This window comes from Typopeltis vanoorti, chromosome 3 (genome assembly GCF_054136105.1).
Source record: "Typopeltis vanoorti isolate ZY-2024b chromosome 3, IOZ_Tvanoo_1.0, whole genome shotgun sequence".
NCBI lineage: Eukaryota > Metazoa > Arthropoda > Arachnida > Uropygi > Thelyphonidae > Typopeltis > Typopeltis vanoorti.
Genome location: NC_143551.1, coordinates 164,009,522 through 164,028,737, shown reverse-complemented (window position 1 = coordinate 164,028,737; position 19,216 = coordinate 164,009,522). Strand labels below are relative to the sequence as shown.

The 19,216-nt window shown below is 34.8% G+C and overlaps 1 protein-coding gene across 1 annotated transcript in view; it reads right to left on the bottom strand.

Annotated features, from left to right (window-relative positions):
- fbp (fructose-1,6-bisphosphatase) overlaps positions 1–18,744 on the bottom strand; it is a 116,889-nt gene extending 98,145 nt beyond the window's left edge. Inside the window, exons 1-2 of the mRNA XM_090416178.1 lie at positions 18,432–18,744; positions 3,424–3,679 (exon numbers count right to left, since the gene is read on the bottom strand). Coding sequence (XP_090272304.1) covers positions 3,424–3,679; positions 18,432–18,604 — 429 coding nt within the window. The 5' untranslated portion in view covers positions 18,605–18,744. The remainder of the gene's footprint in view (positions 1–3,423; positions 3,680–18,431) is intronic.
- Between the last annotated feature and the right edge of the window lie 472 nt (positions 18,745–19,216).

The following is a 19,216-nucleotide window of genomic DNA, read 5'->3' as shown; positions in this document are numbered from 1 at the left end:
ACTAAAAAGATGTTCTAGGTTTGCTTTACACATGATGGTCCAGGATCACTTGTGCCTGTTGACAGTATGATGAAAAGTGACCAATACATAAAACTATCAGAGAAAAAAGTGGTCCCACGGATCCAGAAAGACAAAGAACTCATCTTCCAACAGGATCTTCCTCCGTGCTACACTTCATTAACCCAACAGAACATTTGTGGACCATAGTGAAAAAGAGACTTGGAAATTTAAATGGTAATACAAAGGACAGTTTCATACAATCCATTATAAAAGTATGGTTTCAAGATGAAGAAATAAGAAAAATGTGTTCTATATTAGTAGAGGACTATAGGAACAGAGGAGCACATAAATTATTAGGTCAAGTTGGAGTTTAATTTTTGTACTTATTTTCTTGTGAAATTAATTTTTCTTTAAAATGAGTGTTTGGATTAATTCGTTCATTACTGTAGCTTGTCTATTACATATGCGTAATGGATACACATGTAAGGTGTAAGATTAATACCGAACTAAATTAATGGATTGATTTGATTATAAAATGTATTTATTGGAAATGATAGCTATTATTTAATTTAAATGAATTCATGATATAAAAATTTATTTGTTTTTCATGAAGTGTGCGAGATTTACTGCTGATCATTTTCAAGTAGGGTGCCATAACACAACAACATGTAATGGTGACTCGTTTCCACCGTTTCAGGATTGAAACAAAAACTGGAAGTATGACACACAAGGAGCATGCATGGAGTGAGAAGAACACTGTATAATATGGCTGGGAGAGAAATGAAGAGCTTTTTGGAATTTGATAGTGGATGTCATGAAGTCTTTCATATAGAAAGAAAATATTTAAAAGTTATCAAATGTTACATTATGACAACGATGACAGAGCAGCTGTTACATGAGATTTTAATAACTGTTCCCTAACAGTCATTAAAATGTATCTTTATTAATTAAATAAAGATGCTATCTTCTGGATGAAAATAAAACTTCTTTAAGAAATTTGTTGGCAGCCACCTAAGATCAAACTTCACAATGAATGAGATGAGATTTTAAAACAACAACAAAAATTAAATTATGCAAAGAATAATATATTGAATGCAATTAGATAGACTAAAAATTCGCCCACCACTTGTCTCTAGTAACTCACCAGTGACAAGTGGGTTTCTAACAGCTATAATAGAGATTCCAATTTCACTACCTTATTGCATAGTACAGAATATCAGGTAATTTTTTTTCCAAAATACCTGTGCTTGTTAACACAAGCACAGGTTTAAATCATATCAGTTCATGTCTAACACGATTGCAGAAGAGTTTTTCTTCTTTTTCCAAGTTTTTCCTGAAAGGTCGCAGAATATAATGTACATATTATGCAAACAAACAGCTACAGCATGTAGCTGTTTGTTTATGAGGTCTGTTCAAAAAGTCCCAGGACTATTATTATTATAACCTTTATATCAATGACATTGTCCATGAATTGCAAGGGGATATTCAGTTGTTTGCAGATGATGCACAGCTGGGAAGGGTTATTAGTAATAGTGCAGATGTGGGAGCCCTGCAAGAGGATTTGAATAAGCTAGATAGATGGGCAAATGAATGGGGGTGTCAGTTTAATGCAGCAAAATGTAAGGTCTTGAGGTTTAGGACACATCGATGGGATGCTGCATACTCTATGGGAGGAGTTAAACTGGAGGAAGTAGGGGAGAGAAGAGATCTGCAGTTGATGATTGCTAGAAACCTGAAATTTAGGGGACATATTGCAAAAGGTAGTGCAGGTAACACAGAGGATTGCTGCAATAATGAGGACACTGACCTGCAGAGATAAAAGGGGGTTATCATTCCATTTTATAAGACTCTGATCAGACCACACTTAGACTATTGTTCTCAGATCTGGTCTCCAGGATTTGAAGGGGATAAATTAACTGTGGAAAGAGTACAAAGGTAGATAACAAAGATGGTGTCAGGACTGTACAATGTTAGTTATGAGGATCGGCTGAGGGAATGTGGACTGCAGAGTTTGGTAGATAGAAGAAGGAGAGATGATATGATTGAGACTTTTAAACTGTTGAGAGGTGGTTACAGGGTTGACACTGGGGAGTTCTTTTGCTTGGTTGAACAGCGAGAAGGAGTCGTGACAAGGGGGCCATCCCTGGAAGTTACGAAAGGAAACTGTGAGAAAGAGGGTGAGGAGTGGTTTCTTTGCATGGAGGGTGGTTGAACCATGGAATGCATTGCCTGATAGAGTGATGAGAGCAAGAACAGTCTATGCATTTAAGGAGTGGTATGATAGACTTTGTGTTTCCCAGGAGGGACCTCCCTCGATGAGTCTTGATAGACGTGTTTCTTAGAAAGGACCACCCAAGATGAGTCTTTCGACTCCATGGAGGCATGAATAATAATAAGAAGAAGAAACTGGGCACACTAACATATTATTTTGTAAGCAATATGCATACAGACATGTTGTAGTATGATGAAACAGGGCAGAATGCATCATCTTAATCATTTGCAGTGCTTTGATGAAGGAACAAGAGTTTTTTCTTTTTTGAGTGAACTAATGTCAGGAATTAATGAACAATGTGTGCGCATCAAGTTTTGCATTAAACCTGGAAAAAAAGCAAAATCCATAGAAACTTATCAAATACTTAAAACAGCTTTTGGGAATGATGCCTTAAGTTGCTCAAACATTCGAATGGTTCAAAATGTTTAAAGATGACCCTTGCTTTGGATGTGAGTTGAAAGAGCTCATCCAGCTCTTTCAACTCGAATTTCATACCAAGAAGAACACAGAGTTATATCTTATTCACCAAATATGGCCCGTATTATGACTTGTTTTATTCCCTAAACTAAAATTGTACTTTAAGCATGAAGGTTTCACGACATAAATGAAATATAAACAAAATGCAACAGAGCAACTCTAAGTCATTCCTTCAGAATGGCTCAAAAGATGCTTCCAAAAGAAAGTGGGGAAAATGCTGGGAATGCTGTACTAAGGCAGGAGGAGAATATTTCAAAAGAGATATGCTCCTATAGCTCATAAGCTTTTGTATATATTTTCAATAAATTATGTCCTGGAACTTTTTGAACAGACCTCATAAGTCTCTCTCTCTCTCTCTCTCTCTCATATGTATGTATATATATGTATGTATATATATATATATATATATATATATATATATATATATATATATATAAAATGGAAAGTTCATACCAATAAGTTGTGTGAGATGTGTGGCCTTGTATAAGTTTAGTTTATAAAAATGTCAATAATCTCTTTAAAATGTCAAATCAAACAATATGGTTATATTGCAATAATTTAAAAACAAGTCTGTGCATATTATACATTAACAGACAACAGTTTTATGTTGATTAGTTTCAGATAATATTTTATGCATACAATATCTTAACTTCAATGCTTTAAAAGACTTTTACCTTACGATATACTGCAAATATTGACCCAATGGATACAAGGCAGTCGATATTAGATGATCCATCAAGGGGGTCAAAACACACTATATATTTTCCTTGTTTATCTGTTTCCACTTCAATTACAGTGTCATTCTCTTCTGAAACAAGCAAACAAGTTGAAAAAGATGACTTCATCATATTTATGAATAAATCATTGGCCAATACGTCAAGCTTCTTTACTTCTTCTCCTTGAATGTTTGTTTGGCCTGCAATGCCATACCTGAAATAGAATATTCAAGAGACAATAATTACTTCCAAACTTCTGATTACAATGACATGACTGCATTGATTTGGCCTTCTAAGTCTAAAATGCACCATACTAATGACTAAGAGAAGCTAGTAATCTACTAATTCACGGCATAAATGAAATATAAACAAAATGCAACAGAGCAACTCTAAGTCATTCCTTCAGAATGGCTCAAAAAATGCTTCCAAAAGAAAGTGGGGAAAATGCTGGGAATGCTGTACTAAGGCAGGAGGAGAATATTTCAAAAGAGATATGCTCCTATAGCTCATAAGCTTTTGTATATATTTTCAATAAATTATGTCCTGGAACTTTTTGAACAGACCTCATAAGTTTCTCTCTCTCTCTCTCTCTATATATATATATATGCAAAGTTTATTTTTATTTATTTGGAAACTGAAAATGCTACAGAAGTGAGGCATTTATGATAAGAAAGGAAGGGCTAGGAGTAAGTGTCAGTCCAAGAAGACAGATCTGGTCTCAGATGTTGAGCTGGGCATTATCAAACTAAGGGGAGAAGAACTAGTCTTTTTGGGGATGAAGACGATGCATTCTAGAAGCAATGAACATGTAAGTTGTCATCACTCCACTGAAGAATGGTATGGAAATCAGTAAAGGTATTAGGTGCACAGGATCTTGAAGCACAAAATGTGTGAACAACATAAGAATGAATAGGAGAGATAGAGAGCACTTAATCCACAAAAGTATAGATAAGGTTTGAAGGCAGAAAGCAGGCCATAAAATGGAAATTTGCTGAGCAGCCTTCAATGCCAAATATTATCAAATAACTTGAAAATATGTCTCTAAACACATCTCTATGGTGCTGATGTAACTGAGGTGTTCTACTGTGGATCTTGACTGGTGGATTTCATCAGTAGTAACTAATTATTTGAAAGTTCTCATGATGCTGAAGTTAACCGTTCATGACTTGGTGGGGATATGTTGTTGGAGGTGGAGGAAATAAGAGATCTTGGAGTGATAGTGGATAAGGATCTGAATTTAGGGGATACATTGCCAAAATTGTGAGAACAACACATAGAATTCTGGAAATGATAGGACACTGACTTGTAGAAGTAAGGAGATTCTTGTTTCATTGTATAAGGCTTTGATTAGGCCACACATGGACTAGCGTGTGGTTTAATCAAATTTCGTCACCTGGTTTTCAAAAGGACGAAGAGATGCTGAAAAGATCCCAGACGTGACTTACTAAGGTAGGTTCTGATCTCTGGAATGTTGAATATGATGATGATGATGCTATTTACAATGGCAGAGAAATGGAGCTAGCTGAGGAATTAGATAAGTACCAGATCGACATAATAGGGGTGACTGAAACAAAAAAGACCAAAACTGGCGAGATCTTTCTGAGCAATAAATACAAAATGTTATATTCAGGCAATGACAATCAAGGAAAAGAAGGAGTAGCCATAGTATTCAACACAAAATACGAGGCTAATCTTCTTGAATGGCAGTCAGTCTCAAGTAGAGTAATGTGGGCAAATATGAGAATGGGGAACTGGACAATGAGACTTATTTGTGCCTATGGTCCCACAGAAGGTTCTACTACAGTAGAAGTGGAGGAATTTTTTGAGGCTTTAGAAAAAGCAACTGACACAATGAAAAATGAAAAGTTGGTCCTTGTTGGGGATTTAAATAGCAGAGTAGGAAATGATTGTGAGACATACAAAAATATTTTGGGAAAATTTGGAGAAAAGAGCAGAGCTAATAATAATGGCAAATATCTGTTGGATTTCTGCTCAGGACATGGACTGGTTATTACTAACACCATGTTCCAACATAAAAATGTGCACAAATTCACATGGAGAGAAGAGGCAAGGAATAAGAAAAGTCTCATTGACTATGTTATTGTTGATAGTGATGTTTTCTCCCTGGTGCAGGACACCAGAGTGTACAGAGAATTTGAAATTGGAAGTGATCACTATTTAGTCTTGAGCAAGATAAAATTGAATTTCATATTGAAAAGAATAACACGTAAGAAAGTTTTAAAGCGAATAAAAGTTGAGCAGCTCTCAGATGTGAACTGTAGACTAAAATACAGAAAGATTATTGAAGAAAAAATGAAAGAGTTTGAGAACAGGAATCAAACCTTGGAGATTCAGTGGCAAACTCTGAAGAAAACATTGATTGATTCTGCCAGAGAGGCATGTGGTGAGGTTGTCTGTAAGAATAAAAAAAATCAGAACTCCCTGGTGGGCACAGGAAGTTAAAGAGGCAGTGAAGGAAAAGAAGAAAGCATATCAAAAGTTCCTGTCAAATAAGTCAGCTTGTGCTCTTAGAGAATACAGAGACAAATGCAAGAATGCTAAACACTGCGTAAAACTAGCTAAACAAAAGTCATGGGAAGACTTTGGCAAGAATATAGAAAATAAATATCAAGAAGGTGGCAAAATATTCTGGAGGTTGTTGAAGAAGTTTAGGAATGGAGGAAAGAGTGCTGTAAAAGGAGTTAGAGATGATAAAGGTGACATGAAAACGGGAGAAAAAGATATCCTTGAAGTATGGAGTAATTACTTTGAAAAACTGCTAAATGAAACAAGCAGTAATGACAGCACAGTGGTAAAAAACACTGACCAGGCATGCAGTCAGGAATACATATCCATACTTGAAGAAAAAGCCATCAAAGGCTTGAAATGTGGAAAGGCAGCAGGAGTAGATGATATTCGAACAGAAATGCTGAGGTATAGTGGTACAAGAGTCTTACAGTGGCTGCACTGCATAGTTCAGAAAGCCTGGACAGAGGGACGAATTCCCGATGATTGGAGTAGAGCTCTCATAGTACCCATATATAAAAAGGGAAATAAAACTCATGTGAGAATTATAGAGGTATTTCCCTACTGAGTGTCGCTGGCAAGATCTATGCAAGTATACTTGAGAAACAGTTGAGAAGAACAAGCTGGATTCAGGCCAAATAGAGGCTGTCAGGATCAGATCTTCACTTTACGACAAATAGTCGAGAAAGCATGGGAATATAACAAAGATCTATATTTAAGTTTTGTCGATTTGGAAAAGGCATATGACAAGGCACCAAGAGAGAAGCTATTCAATATGCTGCAGTTATATGGTGTCAATGGGGCATTATATCAAGCAATACTTAGTCTTTATTTGAGTTGTAAGTCAGCAGTTAGAATTGAAGGAAGTACAGGAAGATGGTTTAATGTTAAATCTGGTGTGAGACAAGGATGTACATTATCCCCTCTGTTATTCATTATCTATATGGATCACATTATGAAGGAAAGTGGTATTAAACATGATATCAAAATTGGAGATGTTAATGTGCTCTTTGCTTTATGCAGATGATGTTATACTTCTAAATAAATCTGCTACAAGTCTGCAAGATTCTCTGACTAAATTGAATAGCTGTTGTAATAGATATGGTATGAAGGTCAGCAATAAAATGACAAAGATAATGAAAATAGGCAGGTATAAGGAAGGTGTGAGCGGGGGAATGAGAAGCAGGTTTTTTTGCATGCAGAGTTGTGAATGATTGGAATGCCTTACCTCAGAGTGTAGTGTCTGCAGAGAATTTGAGTGTATTTAAGATGTGGTATGATGAGCTATGTGTATGACAAAAGGACCTCCTAGATGAGTCTCTGACTACATGGGGTCTTGGGATAATAATAATAATAATAATAATAATGATGATGATCTTCATTACTTCAAGGTGAGAACAATATACCAATAAGTATAATATATTTGGATAATGTGTGTGAAAACACGAAATTATATTTTTATTTTCATTAACATTTTAATAAATCATGAATTTTAATAATGTGTGTGAAAACACGAAATTATATTTTTATTTTCATTAACATTTTAATAAATCATGAAATACTTCATGTGCAAGCCATACATTTGTATATGCCAGTTAAAAAAAAAAAGTAAGGATAAAAACAGGAATAAAATGAAAGTTCCTGTCAAGAATAAATATGTTTTTTTCATGATGAGTCATGTCATATGTACAGAAGTGATGCAGAAAAGGTAAGATGTGCACTAGACAATTTGCTGCTTTGCAAAAAGAAAAACTTGCATTTTCATTAATGGGGAAAAAACATTGTCAGCATGTGAACCACCAAAAATAATAATTAAACAAAAACAGTAAAAATGAAAATATTGCAGTGAGTCTTGGGACTATGAATGCCTGAAAATAGTACAGATATGTATAGTGGTTATTTTTAGCAATGCTCACAATCTAACAATCAAAAAAGTTACATATATTACAAGATGAACTATAGTAAGGTGTTAGATTTATGCACCCGTAATAAGCTACAAAAGTCTAATTTGTCATGCACGTGCACACAGTTTTTATCATACTGCTACCAACAAAACCTTTTCTGATGCTTACTATGGTCTTACTGAGGTTAAATTAATGGTAAAGGGAGTCTCTTTTCTTGCTGTATATATATTTCTGGTTCCTGTTCTAATTAACACGTTCGCTGCCACACTCCTTGGGGGGTAGTTTGTTACCACACGCCAGCGCTTTCACTCCTTCAAGGTCAGTACGAATAATCTCGAAGCCGGTGGTAATCGACATACGAGTATATTCGTAGTTGGCTTGTGAAGCTCATATACCAACTACGAGTATATTCGTAGTTGGCAGCAAACGTGTTAATATACTTGACTTTTCCTCCTAAGATAGTGCATAATACCAAATTACTAAATTTAACTCACTTCTTTGAGTTGTAACCATCCTCCTTCCTTATATTGCTCATTAGTGTGGCATCTGATGTCCATTAGACAAGCAACTATCAATTAATCCCAAACAGTCTAATCTAAACCCATATATTGCAACTTAAATAGCAACCTGTCAAAAGCTTTTGTAAAATCCGGAAAAATCACAATATATACATTTCCCTTCATCAACCACTCATTACTTAGTTATAAAATGTGACTGTCCCTTATTGAATTCATGCTGGCCAATAATAAAGCAATATTAGCTTCACTGTTCAATTCTGTGCTGATAATCTGCTTGATAGGCACAAATACCGCAAAAAAAAAAAAATAATAATTAGTGATAATACTTGAAAATTTCAATATTATTACTGACAAATTCCAAAATCCATAAGAATACACAATTAAAAAAAATATATATATATCTGCAAAAAATTATGCTGCATAATGTTTCTTTCATTTTTTCAAAATTCAAGAATTATTTCATACACATATTTTCTAATACAATTTACAGCACCAGCAATCTGCATAGCAACATTATTCACTGGTACAGTCCATAAATGGATTTAAAGTTTTCTCTTTTTAACAAATAATACGAGACAGGTCTGAAAAGTTCTCAGCTTCAACAATAGATGGCAACACTATCGGCAAGATTTTTTTTTTCTAAGTTGGTACATCTGTCAAGCTTCCCATGTGAAATTGCAAGTCATTCTATCAAGTAGTTTGTTTTATACAGCTGTCTGAAGCAAAACTGTTGTTTGTATCACTTGAAATGGATAAAATTTAGTATCATGAGGTTATAAAATTCTTTGTAAAAGAAGGTTTAACGGCAAAAGAAATTCATTCGAAGTTCACAAAAGTTTATCGGCACTCTTCTTCATTTTCAACAATTAAGAAATGGGCTGCCGAGTTTAAACATGACTGTACCAGCCTTGAAGATGATCCACATGAAGGACATCCAAAACGTGTAACAACACCAGAAATCATTAATCAAGTGCATGATATGGTATTGGATGACCGGTGAGTCAAAGTGCATGAAATTGCTGAGACTATAGGCATATCAAAAGAACATGTAGGATATATTTTGCATGAAGAATTGCAAATGAAAAAGCTTTGCGCAAGATGGGTGCTGCACTTGTTCACAGCAGATCAAAAATGCACTTGCATGAAAATCTCTGAACAGTGCTTGGAGCGTTTTAACAAGAATAAAACTGATTTTGTGCATCGATTTATTACTATGAATGAAACTTGGATTCACCATTACACACCAGAATCCAAACAGTGGACAGAAGCCATTTGATCAGCACCAAAGAAGACAAAGTTAGTTCCATCAGCAGGAAAGGTCATGGCATTGGTGTTTTGGGATGCTAAAGGCATTTTATTTATTAATTATCTTGAAAAGGGTAAAACAATAACTGGGGAATATTATTCTGGTCTTTTAAACAGACTAGACGAAAAAATTCGTGAGAAAAGATCTGGTTTGCAGAAGAAAAAAATCATCTTTCATCAGGACAATGCACCTGCCACAAAGGTGTTTTGGCAATGGATAAATTAAGGGATCTGCACTATGTTGGAACATCCACCCTATTCTCCAGATTTGCTCCCTCTGACTTCTATCTCTTTCCCAAAACTAAAACTCTTCCTTGCTGGTCAGCGTTTTTCTTTGAATCAAGAGGTGATTACAGCTGTAGAGAGGTAATTTGCAGATCTTACTGAGAACCATTACAGGGATGGGATAATGGCACTGAAGCATCGCTGGAATAAATGCATTAGTCTTAAGGGAGATAAAAAAAAAAAAAAAAAAAAAAAAAAAAAAAAAAAAAATCAGCTAACGCCTTTTTATTCCCATATACGGGAGTAGGCGAGGCCATTTAGCCCTATCTAACTTTTGGAGACTGAGTGGGCAAGATGACAGATGGCCCAAGGCTATCACTAATTAAGCGGTCCGCAGTGAAGAGAGACGGCTCAAATGTGCCGCCATCTCGTGGTCCCTAACTCTAACACAATATATTTAATGTCTGAAATAATGTGGGTTCTACGGTCGATTTTCTTGAGTTTACAGGACGAAAAACCCGAGTTTCCGGGAGGAAAAACCTGCTTGCCCGTGCCAGAGATCGACTAACTCGGGAACTGGTCAAAAAAAGGCTTAGAAAAATTTCCTCTAGTCGCCGACTAGACTCGAAACCAAATCTTCCTTCGTGCGGCCAAGCGCGGTGGTGTGCAAACACCACATCCACTGAGCTACACAGGCTCTCTTAAGGGGGATTATGTTGAAAAATAAAAATAATTTTGAAATTATAAATTTGTTTTTTTCATTGTTAGGCCGAGAACTTTTCAGATCACTCTCGTAAATAAACATTTAATGTGAGTTCAATCTGGCAGAGAAATATGATCATTAATCTAGAAGAGATTATTGGTTAATTGGTAATATTGGTTATTACTCCTATTGAAGTTTAATGGATTAAACACATCTACAGATAAAAATTATTAAATTTATTTAGCTAATAAATTACCATACCAATATTTTGCCTTTGTCAGCAAGGCATCTTCCTGGGCACAAAGAATACAACTCAGCATGTGTATGCAGGCACATTAGCAAGACAGGAAACACAGACCAGTAAGAAATGTAGGATTGCACTTAACTGATGCCTTCTATGGATACAGTGATGGAAACTTGCTGATGGTCTCAAAATAACTGTGTCCGATATATTAGGTAAGGTGAGGTAGCCAAATCTGTTCAGGAAGAAAAGGATTTGGTGAATTCTGCAGCAGATTCTAGGAATAATCTGTCTGATTTGTATCTGTTCCTATATAAAAGGGAGGTACCCTCCTCCCCCATTGGATCCAGTGGTTCAAATTCATCATGGTCTTCTACTCCAGAGTGGCTATAGTGTAGGTAATAAACATAGTTTCTGTGTTTCTCAAGGCAAACAATGGCAGTTCTTCATGTTTGTCCAAAATAGGCAAGTTCACAGGAGCTAAGGACTATAGATCGCAGAATGGTATAGATCAGTGGTGGCGAACCTATGGCACGCATGCCAAAGGTGGCACGCCCGAGAATTTTGCTGGCACGTCAACGATTTACAGGTAATATCCTTTTATACGCTTATAAATTATTCAACCTTTTTTTTTTTTTAATTGTTACAATACATACAAGTTAAATTTTGTTTTACAGGAGAGAGCAGCTATGAAGACATGAATTTGATTGGTGCGGTATTAAACAAAAAATTACGTGACCCAAAGACAAAGGCAATCGACAATTGTTGAGTTGAAACTAATTCTCTTCAACTGAATTCCATAACATCTGCAACTGTCATAACAACATTCACTATATATTTCTTAGTTTTAAGACATTCACGACGGGGTGTCGTTTATCATTCCAACAAAACTTCTCATTACTAGCAGGCTCAACTCACACAAAGTTTCAACCCATGATTGGTTTTTATTGCCTTGTTTGCGTTTGAACTGGAAGGGGAACTCACATTATATGGCATGTTTCAATTTGTGGTAGAATTTTATTTGAAGTTAGCCTCTGTGATCTGTCATAATGACATCGAAAATTTCAAATGCAATCAAACACTTATTTCATGTAATTAAAAAATTAGACAATAGTTTTAGTTAGATACTGTGTTTCCGGTGCAACATATGGTTTTACTTGCCTATACAGCTTACTAGTTTCTGTGAGAGGGGTACATGTGATTCATTAGTTAGGTGCCATTTTTACTCCAGCTGTCTCTAATTACACTTGTTGAGAAATATATTACACAGACTGCAAAAGCCTCTGTACCTTATTCAGGGATACAATAAAACTTTTTTTTTTCTTGCATCTACAGTATATAATGGCTGTTGGGGAGGGCATGTTGTTTTATGTGTGGGATGCATGTATGCAAAACCTTTAATGTCTTTTTTCATAAAGTGAAATCAGGGGTGCCAGTTATACATGAGGACAAGTTATATTCGATGGTAAGCATTCGCTGACAAGTCGACATCCTTCTGTGCTGACTTCTATGGTGAGTTACAATGGATAAATATTTTTCTCACTACTGTTTTTTTTTCCCCTTCAAACCAACATCATTAAAATCAATTTAATAATGCAATAATCAATTTTAATACTGAATAATATTATAAATGTTTGGTGATCAGAATGGGTTAATAGTTCTGTGATTGATAACTAATTTAAATGCGTACTTTTATATTTGTCAACATGCTACACCGTATACATTAAGTGTATTAATACTCTTTATGATTATGCCATAATTAATTATTAATACTTATTTACTAAAATAAATAGCCAAAAGGCTCCACAATGGTGATACAAAATTATATAAATTAAGTGGATATTAAATCCAACATTATTTCAAAGCCAACTACAGAAACTATAAACGTTTCTTGCGATCACGCCATTTCCCACGAAAATTCTATAGTTACTGTAGTCGGCTTTGAAATAATGTTGGGGAACTCACATTATGTGGATTTAATTATATAAATATTATATAAATTAAGTGGATTTAATATCCACTTAATTTATATAATATTAATACTTATGTTAGTTTAATGTATGAACTTTAAAAAAATGGGAACGGTATTTACGAGTAAGTTTGTTGGGACTGAGCCCTCTAATACAGTAAGAATAAATAAAAATACAGTCTATAGAAAAAGAATTGAAAATGACTGATCCTTAGGATTCCCTGACTTTTCCCTTTTCTAATCACACATGCGTTCATTATGCATTTCGCACTGTGCATCCGCCAGTAGGCAGAAATAAGCAGCGGCAAGTGCATTATTGTTGCGTATGTGCACCATTTTGTTTTTGCTACTGTAAATGGGAATTATAAAGATAATTTAATTTAGGCATATAATAAAATGTTGATTTTTTTGAAACTATAAAAAATGCATTTGACTTAAGTTTTGATTTATTTTGTTACAGTTCTACCAAACATGGCTGGTGAAAATAAAAAACAAAAATTATCACAGTCAAGAGCAGAGAGTTCCAAAGCTGGTGGACTGAAGAGTATGGCATGATTAATGAAGACAATAAAGCAAAATTCGTTTTATGTTCTGGGACAGTTGTGTGCAGAACGTCATCAGTAAAACGGCATTATAAGACAAACCATAAATCGCTCCTTGAGAAAAGCAAGGATGAACAGAAAGAATTTATTGCTTGGGCAATTAAAAATAGGAATATCCAGTCAACAACCCTAATGAAATTTATCAGCAGTCATTCAAATTTAACTGCTGCTAGTTTTTTTGCCTCAAATGTAATTGCTAAACATGGGAAAACCTTTTAGTGATGGGGAATATATAAAAGAAGCATGGTTAAAATGCGCACTAGTTCTGTTTGAAGATTTTGAAAACAAGGAAAAAAAATATTCAAAGAATAAAAGATATGCCTTTGGCTAGAAACATGCTGAAAGATAGAATCATAGAAATGGCTAAAAATATAACTCATCAGCAAAAAAACAGATATAAAATCTTCTGGTTTAATTTCTCTTTGTCTTGATGAGAGTACAGACATAACTGGATCAGCTCGTTTAGCAATTTGTATTCGTTATTCTGTTGGGAATAACATCAAAGAAGAATTGATAAGTTTATTCATTATTCATCATTAGCAACAACAACAACAAAAGGAATAGATATTTGCAAAGCAGTTGTAAATGCATTTGCTGAAAGGGATATAGATCCCTCCAAAATTGTATAAGTAACTACTGATGGTGCTCGCAGTATGACTGGGTTCGTCAATTTATTTACCAAATATATTGGACATTCAGTTCTTGGTTTTCATTGTATTATACATCAGCAGGTTTTATGTGCAAAGGCTAGTTTCAAACCACTGGAAGATATTATGAGCATTGTAACAAAATTTGTCAATTTTATATCGGCACACGCTTTAAATAAAAGAAAATTTATAGAATTATTAAGTGAGGTAAACTCTGTGTACAATGGTTTACTTAGGTACAACAACATCCAATGGTTAAGTCGTGGGAAAGTTCTTCAAAGATTTGTTGAGTGTTTAGATGAAGTCAGACTTTTTTATATAATGAGAAAATCATTGAAAAATACAAAACAATTAATGAACGTCGATGGCTTTCGAAATTAATGTTTTTTACTGATTTGTGTTTACATTTAAATGAATTAAATGTTAAACTGCAAGGTGTTAACAAGACAATTATTGTCATGTTTGATTTAATCAAAGCATTCGAAGCTAAATTACAAATGTTTAATCGTGATGTCATTTCCAATACCTTCCAATATTTTTCAAATACAAAAAAAGTCTTTGCAGTTCTAGAATCCCATGAAAAAACAGATCAAGTTAAATTGACAAGAGTTTTCTAGAGTTATTCAGTCGATAATCAACAAATTTTCTTCAAGATTTACGCAGTTCAGGCAATTTGCAGAGACATCAAAATTTATTTTGCATCCGGACACAACATCAACAGATAAACTCAATTTGGAGATTTTCGAGTGCTGAATTTGGAAGATAGAAATGCAACTAATCGATTTTCAATCTAGTTCTATATGGAAACAAAAGTTTGTTGATTTGAGAAATGACTTGGAAATAATGGAAAATGATCGATTATTGGGGGCAATTAAAAAGACTGCAGCAGAGGAAATATCGAGAACTTGGAATGCCATTCCTGAAACCTTTTGTTGTTTAAAAAAACTAGCGATGGCTATATTATCAATTTTCTTCTCTATATATGCTTGCGAGTCATTATTTTTTGAAATGAATTTTATAAAAGACAGTTTAAGAAATAGAATGACTGATGAATCTGATTCTGCGTGTGTATTACTAAAAGTGACAAAATATGAACCTGATATAAAGCATTTGGCATCTCATTTACAATAGCAAAAATCTCATTAATAAATTGATAAATTAATAATAGGTTAATATTGATTGTATACGACAACATGTATGTCAAATTATGTGTTCATTATTATGAAATTCTATATTAATTTTTAAACTTGTCTGAATAAAATTCAGAATGTTGCTGACACAACGGTTCCACAAGGACATCACTAGAAAGCAATTTCTTAACAGTTTTGGGGAGATCCTGCCAGTCCTTCTAAACCTTTTTGAATAAGAAAGGGTGACATTTTCCCTATTGGTCTTTCACCTGTAGATTAAATGATTAAAAATGGTGGTACATTTATGTTAGCATCATTCGTATTTTGTTTCTTATTTCTGTTTCCATATGCTGTATCTACAGTATCAGTACTTGGTTGGGACTTTGTTAGATCCCCTGAAACATTTGAGGATGTAGGATTCATGCTCAAGAAGTTTTTGGTTCAGCACCAGAGCTCCCCACCCACCATGGAACCATACATGGACACTCACTGCCTGGCAAGCAATGACTGCACCCAGGATTGGAACGCCAGGGCTATCCCGGACACTATACTGGCACTACAGCAAGCCTAGGATCCCGACTCCGGATCATTGGGCAAGAGACTTACTGCAACACAGTTGGCCCTTGCAGGCAAGCCCACTAGCTGACTGATCCTGGCTGGGCCATCCAGGACCACCATCTTGCCAAAGCAGTGCAAGACTACCAGGATACCCCTTTCCAGATGTCCACAAGTCGCACTGCATGGCAAACACGGAAGCAGGGCATTGGATCCTAGTGATGGTGGTCTGGAAAAAAGGATAGTGAAAAAGACTCAGGAGAAGTAGAGCAAAGAATATGGGAAGAAAAGCAGAGAAAAAGAGGAAGAATGAAAAGGAACAGTACCATCACTGGGAGGTCCCCTCCCCATGACAAGGTGCCCCACATGGAGGGGGGGGAACAAATACGGAGATTTATTAATACAAAGGAAGGAAGAAGCAGAATATATCCCAATATTAAAAGTAGAAATAGAGAAAGAAAATTATTTTAAAAACCTTTATAACCAAACAAATCAAGAAGAAGAAATAAATACAACAGAAATGAAAATTGAAATAACAGAAATTGAAAATGCAATTAAAAAATTGAAAAATAGAAAATTAAAATGAATTATAAAAAATGGTAAAGAAATTATAATTCAGAGTTTAAATATATTATGTTATACAACCAAATAATAAATACAAAAAAGATACCAGTAGAATGGAAGAAAAGTATAACAATACCAATATTTAAAAAAGGAGATAACCAGAAAATTATAGAGGGATAAATTTATTAAATACCTCATTAAAAGTACTAACAAGAATCCTAAATATTAAAATAAAGGAAATTAATCTATTAGATGAACAACAAGGTTTCAGAGAAGATAGATCATGTACAGATGCAATATTCATAATCAGACAATTGATAGAGAAAACTACAGAATACAATAAGAAACTATTTATATGCTTTATAGGCCTGGAAAAAACATTTGACAGTAATTCAAGATGTAATAGAAATATTGCAGAGAAGAAAAGTAGCAGAAAACATAATAGAAATAATTTAAAGAAATATATGATAATAATAATAGCTGTACAATAAAAACACATGGAAAAATAAGTAACGAGATACAAATTAGTAATGGCATTAGAGAAGGAGACTCTTTAAGTCCAACATATTCAATATAACAATGGATGAAATAATACAAAAAGTTAATAAAATACAGGAGTGAAAAAAAAAAAAATAGAATGATAAGGACTATGTTATTAATTGCAGAAAATGAAAGTCTGCTACAAATATTACTACATACATTTAATAAAGCAGCAAAATTGCATAATATGAGGATATCAAAAACTAAAACAAAATGTATGACAATATCACAAAAACCACAAAGATGCAAATTAGAATTGGAAGATACTATTATTTAACAAATAACGAATTACAACTATTTAGGTATACAACTGAACTGGGAAGGAAGGCCAAATCAAGAAGTCAGAGAACAAGTTGCAAAAGCTGCAAGAATATCAGGACGCTTGAACAATAATGCAAAAACATGCCCAGACACTAGGAAAACAAGACAAATGTTAAACACAGGTGAAATGAATATATTAAGAAAAATAGTAAATAAAACTAGATTTGATAAAATAAAAAATACAGATATAAGAAAACAGTGTGAAATACAGGCAATAAACAATTGGAGACATCTGCATTTGGATCGCTTTGAAGGTCAACCTAGAATCAGCATTGGCGTGGTTAGCGTATTCGCTCTCTAGATAAGAGGCTTCGGGTTCGAATCCCTCCTACTAACCAATTACCATACGTACTGCTGTGACCTATGTCCTGGCGTAGTATGATGCCTTTGCATCATAAAATCAAATTCATAAATAATAATAATAATAATAATAATAAAATGCCAGCATGGCGGTAAGCGATAATTTCTACCACATGTGGCTCCTTTTATGTTGAAGTGACAAAGGTCAATCCGAAGAATAAAAAGGATTGAATATGTGAGAAGAAGAAATGAAGATTAAAGAATAATAAAACAAATCTATAGTTGGAAACCAAAGAATAAAAGAAGAACAGGAAGACCTAAAAAAAAAGATACTATTAAAAAAGATGAAGTCTTGATCGCAACAGATACTACATCTAATACATGAAGAAGCCAATAGCCAACGTACAACCTACTGTCCTGATCAAGCATTTGTCCAAGTGAGAGCCTTCGCTACTCGCTATTTTTGACTTCAGTCACTTCAACATAAAATTGCCACATATGATAGAAATCATCCTTAAGGCGCTGCTGGCATTTTTTTTTTTATGATGCAAAGGCATCAAAGGTCATACTACGCCAGGGCACAGGTCACAACGGTACGTATGGTACCTGTGGGTAGTAGGAGGGATTCGAACCCGAAGTCTCTTAGCTAGAGAAATACACTAACCACGCCAATGCTGATGGATGTAAATTCTAGGTTGACCTTCAAATAGATCCGAATGCAGATCTCTCCAAGTAAAAGGCATTTGTCACACTTCCAACTGCGCCATGGAAGCATTGTGATATGATTGCATCATTCCAATACTATGAGCAGATGTCTCGGAAAAAAACGAATAAGCAGCACGTTGGGACTTATACTTTTCAGTGGGCTGTTTATCAGTCCATCCTACAAAACACATAAGGAAATATCACTACTTACAGTTTTGCAATTCCAGCTTTCCTTACAGCAGAGGAGACAGCTTTGATAGCAGTAAGTAAACTATTAAGCAACTGGGTAAGGTCACCTGTTGCTTGGGGACATTTTCGCTGCTCAGCCAAAACGAAACGAGTCAGAGTCATGCAGTTTGTATCTAAGCGCTCTTTTGAATCCATATTTATGTTTGAGAATGGAAGTAAGCAATAATTATAGCACTTCAGATTAAAGTCAACCCAACAGCTCCTCAGGAAATCCCAGTCAGTACTAGAATATTACCTACAACCTTTGGTCAATCGATTTCCCACCAATAGGACTTAACGACAAACATTTCAGTGGTGCTGATAAAAAGCGCATGCGCTGTTTGAAAATTGCCGAAATTCGTAACTCTTAACCACGTGGTCAACACAAACCTGCACAATTCGACGAGGAGCCAAGATAATTAGCGCAGTTAAAACGCAACAAGGAATGAGAAAACAGGGTTATCATCAGTAAGAATTGCAGGAAATAGACAATATTTGTTTTCTGTTTACGTATCAATAACTGTACTAAACTGTACAGCAGCTACCTCCAATAATTACAATCAATAACTTGACGGATGACAATCACAACTCTAAAAATCGCACAGAGTGGCGGTCGCAAGTGGCCTCATGGAAAATGTGAAGAGGTAAATCCAAAATTAGAAAATGCAAATTTTTTTTTTATGTTTCCCCACCCAAGAAAGGATATTAGCAACTTATAGCACATCTGTACAGTAGGCGGGCTCAGAATTGTTCTTTATTTTTTATCAA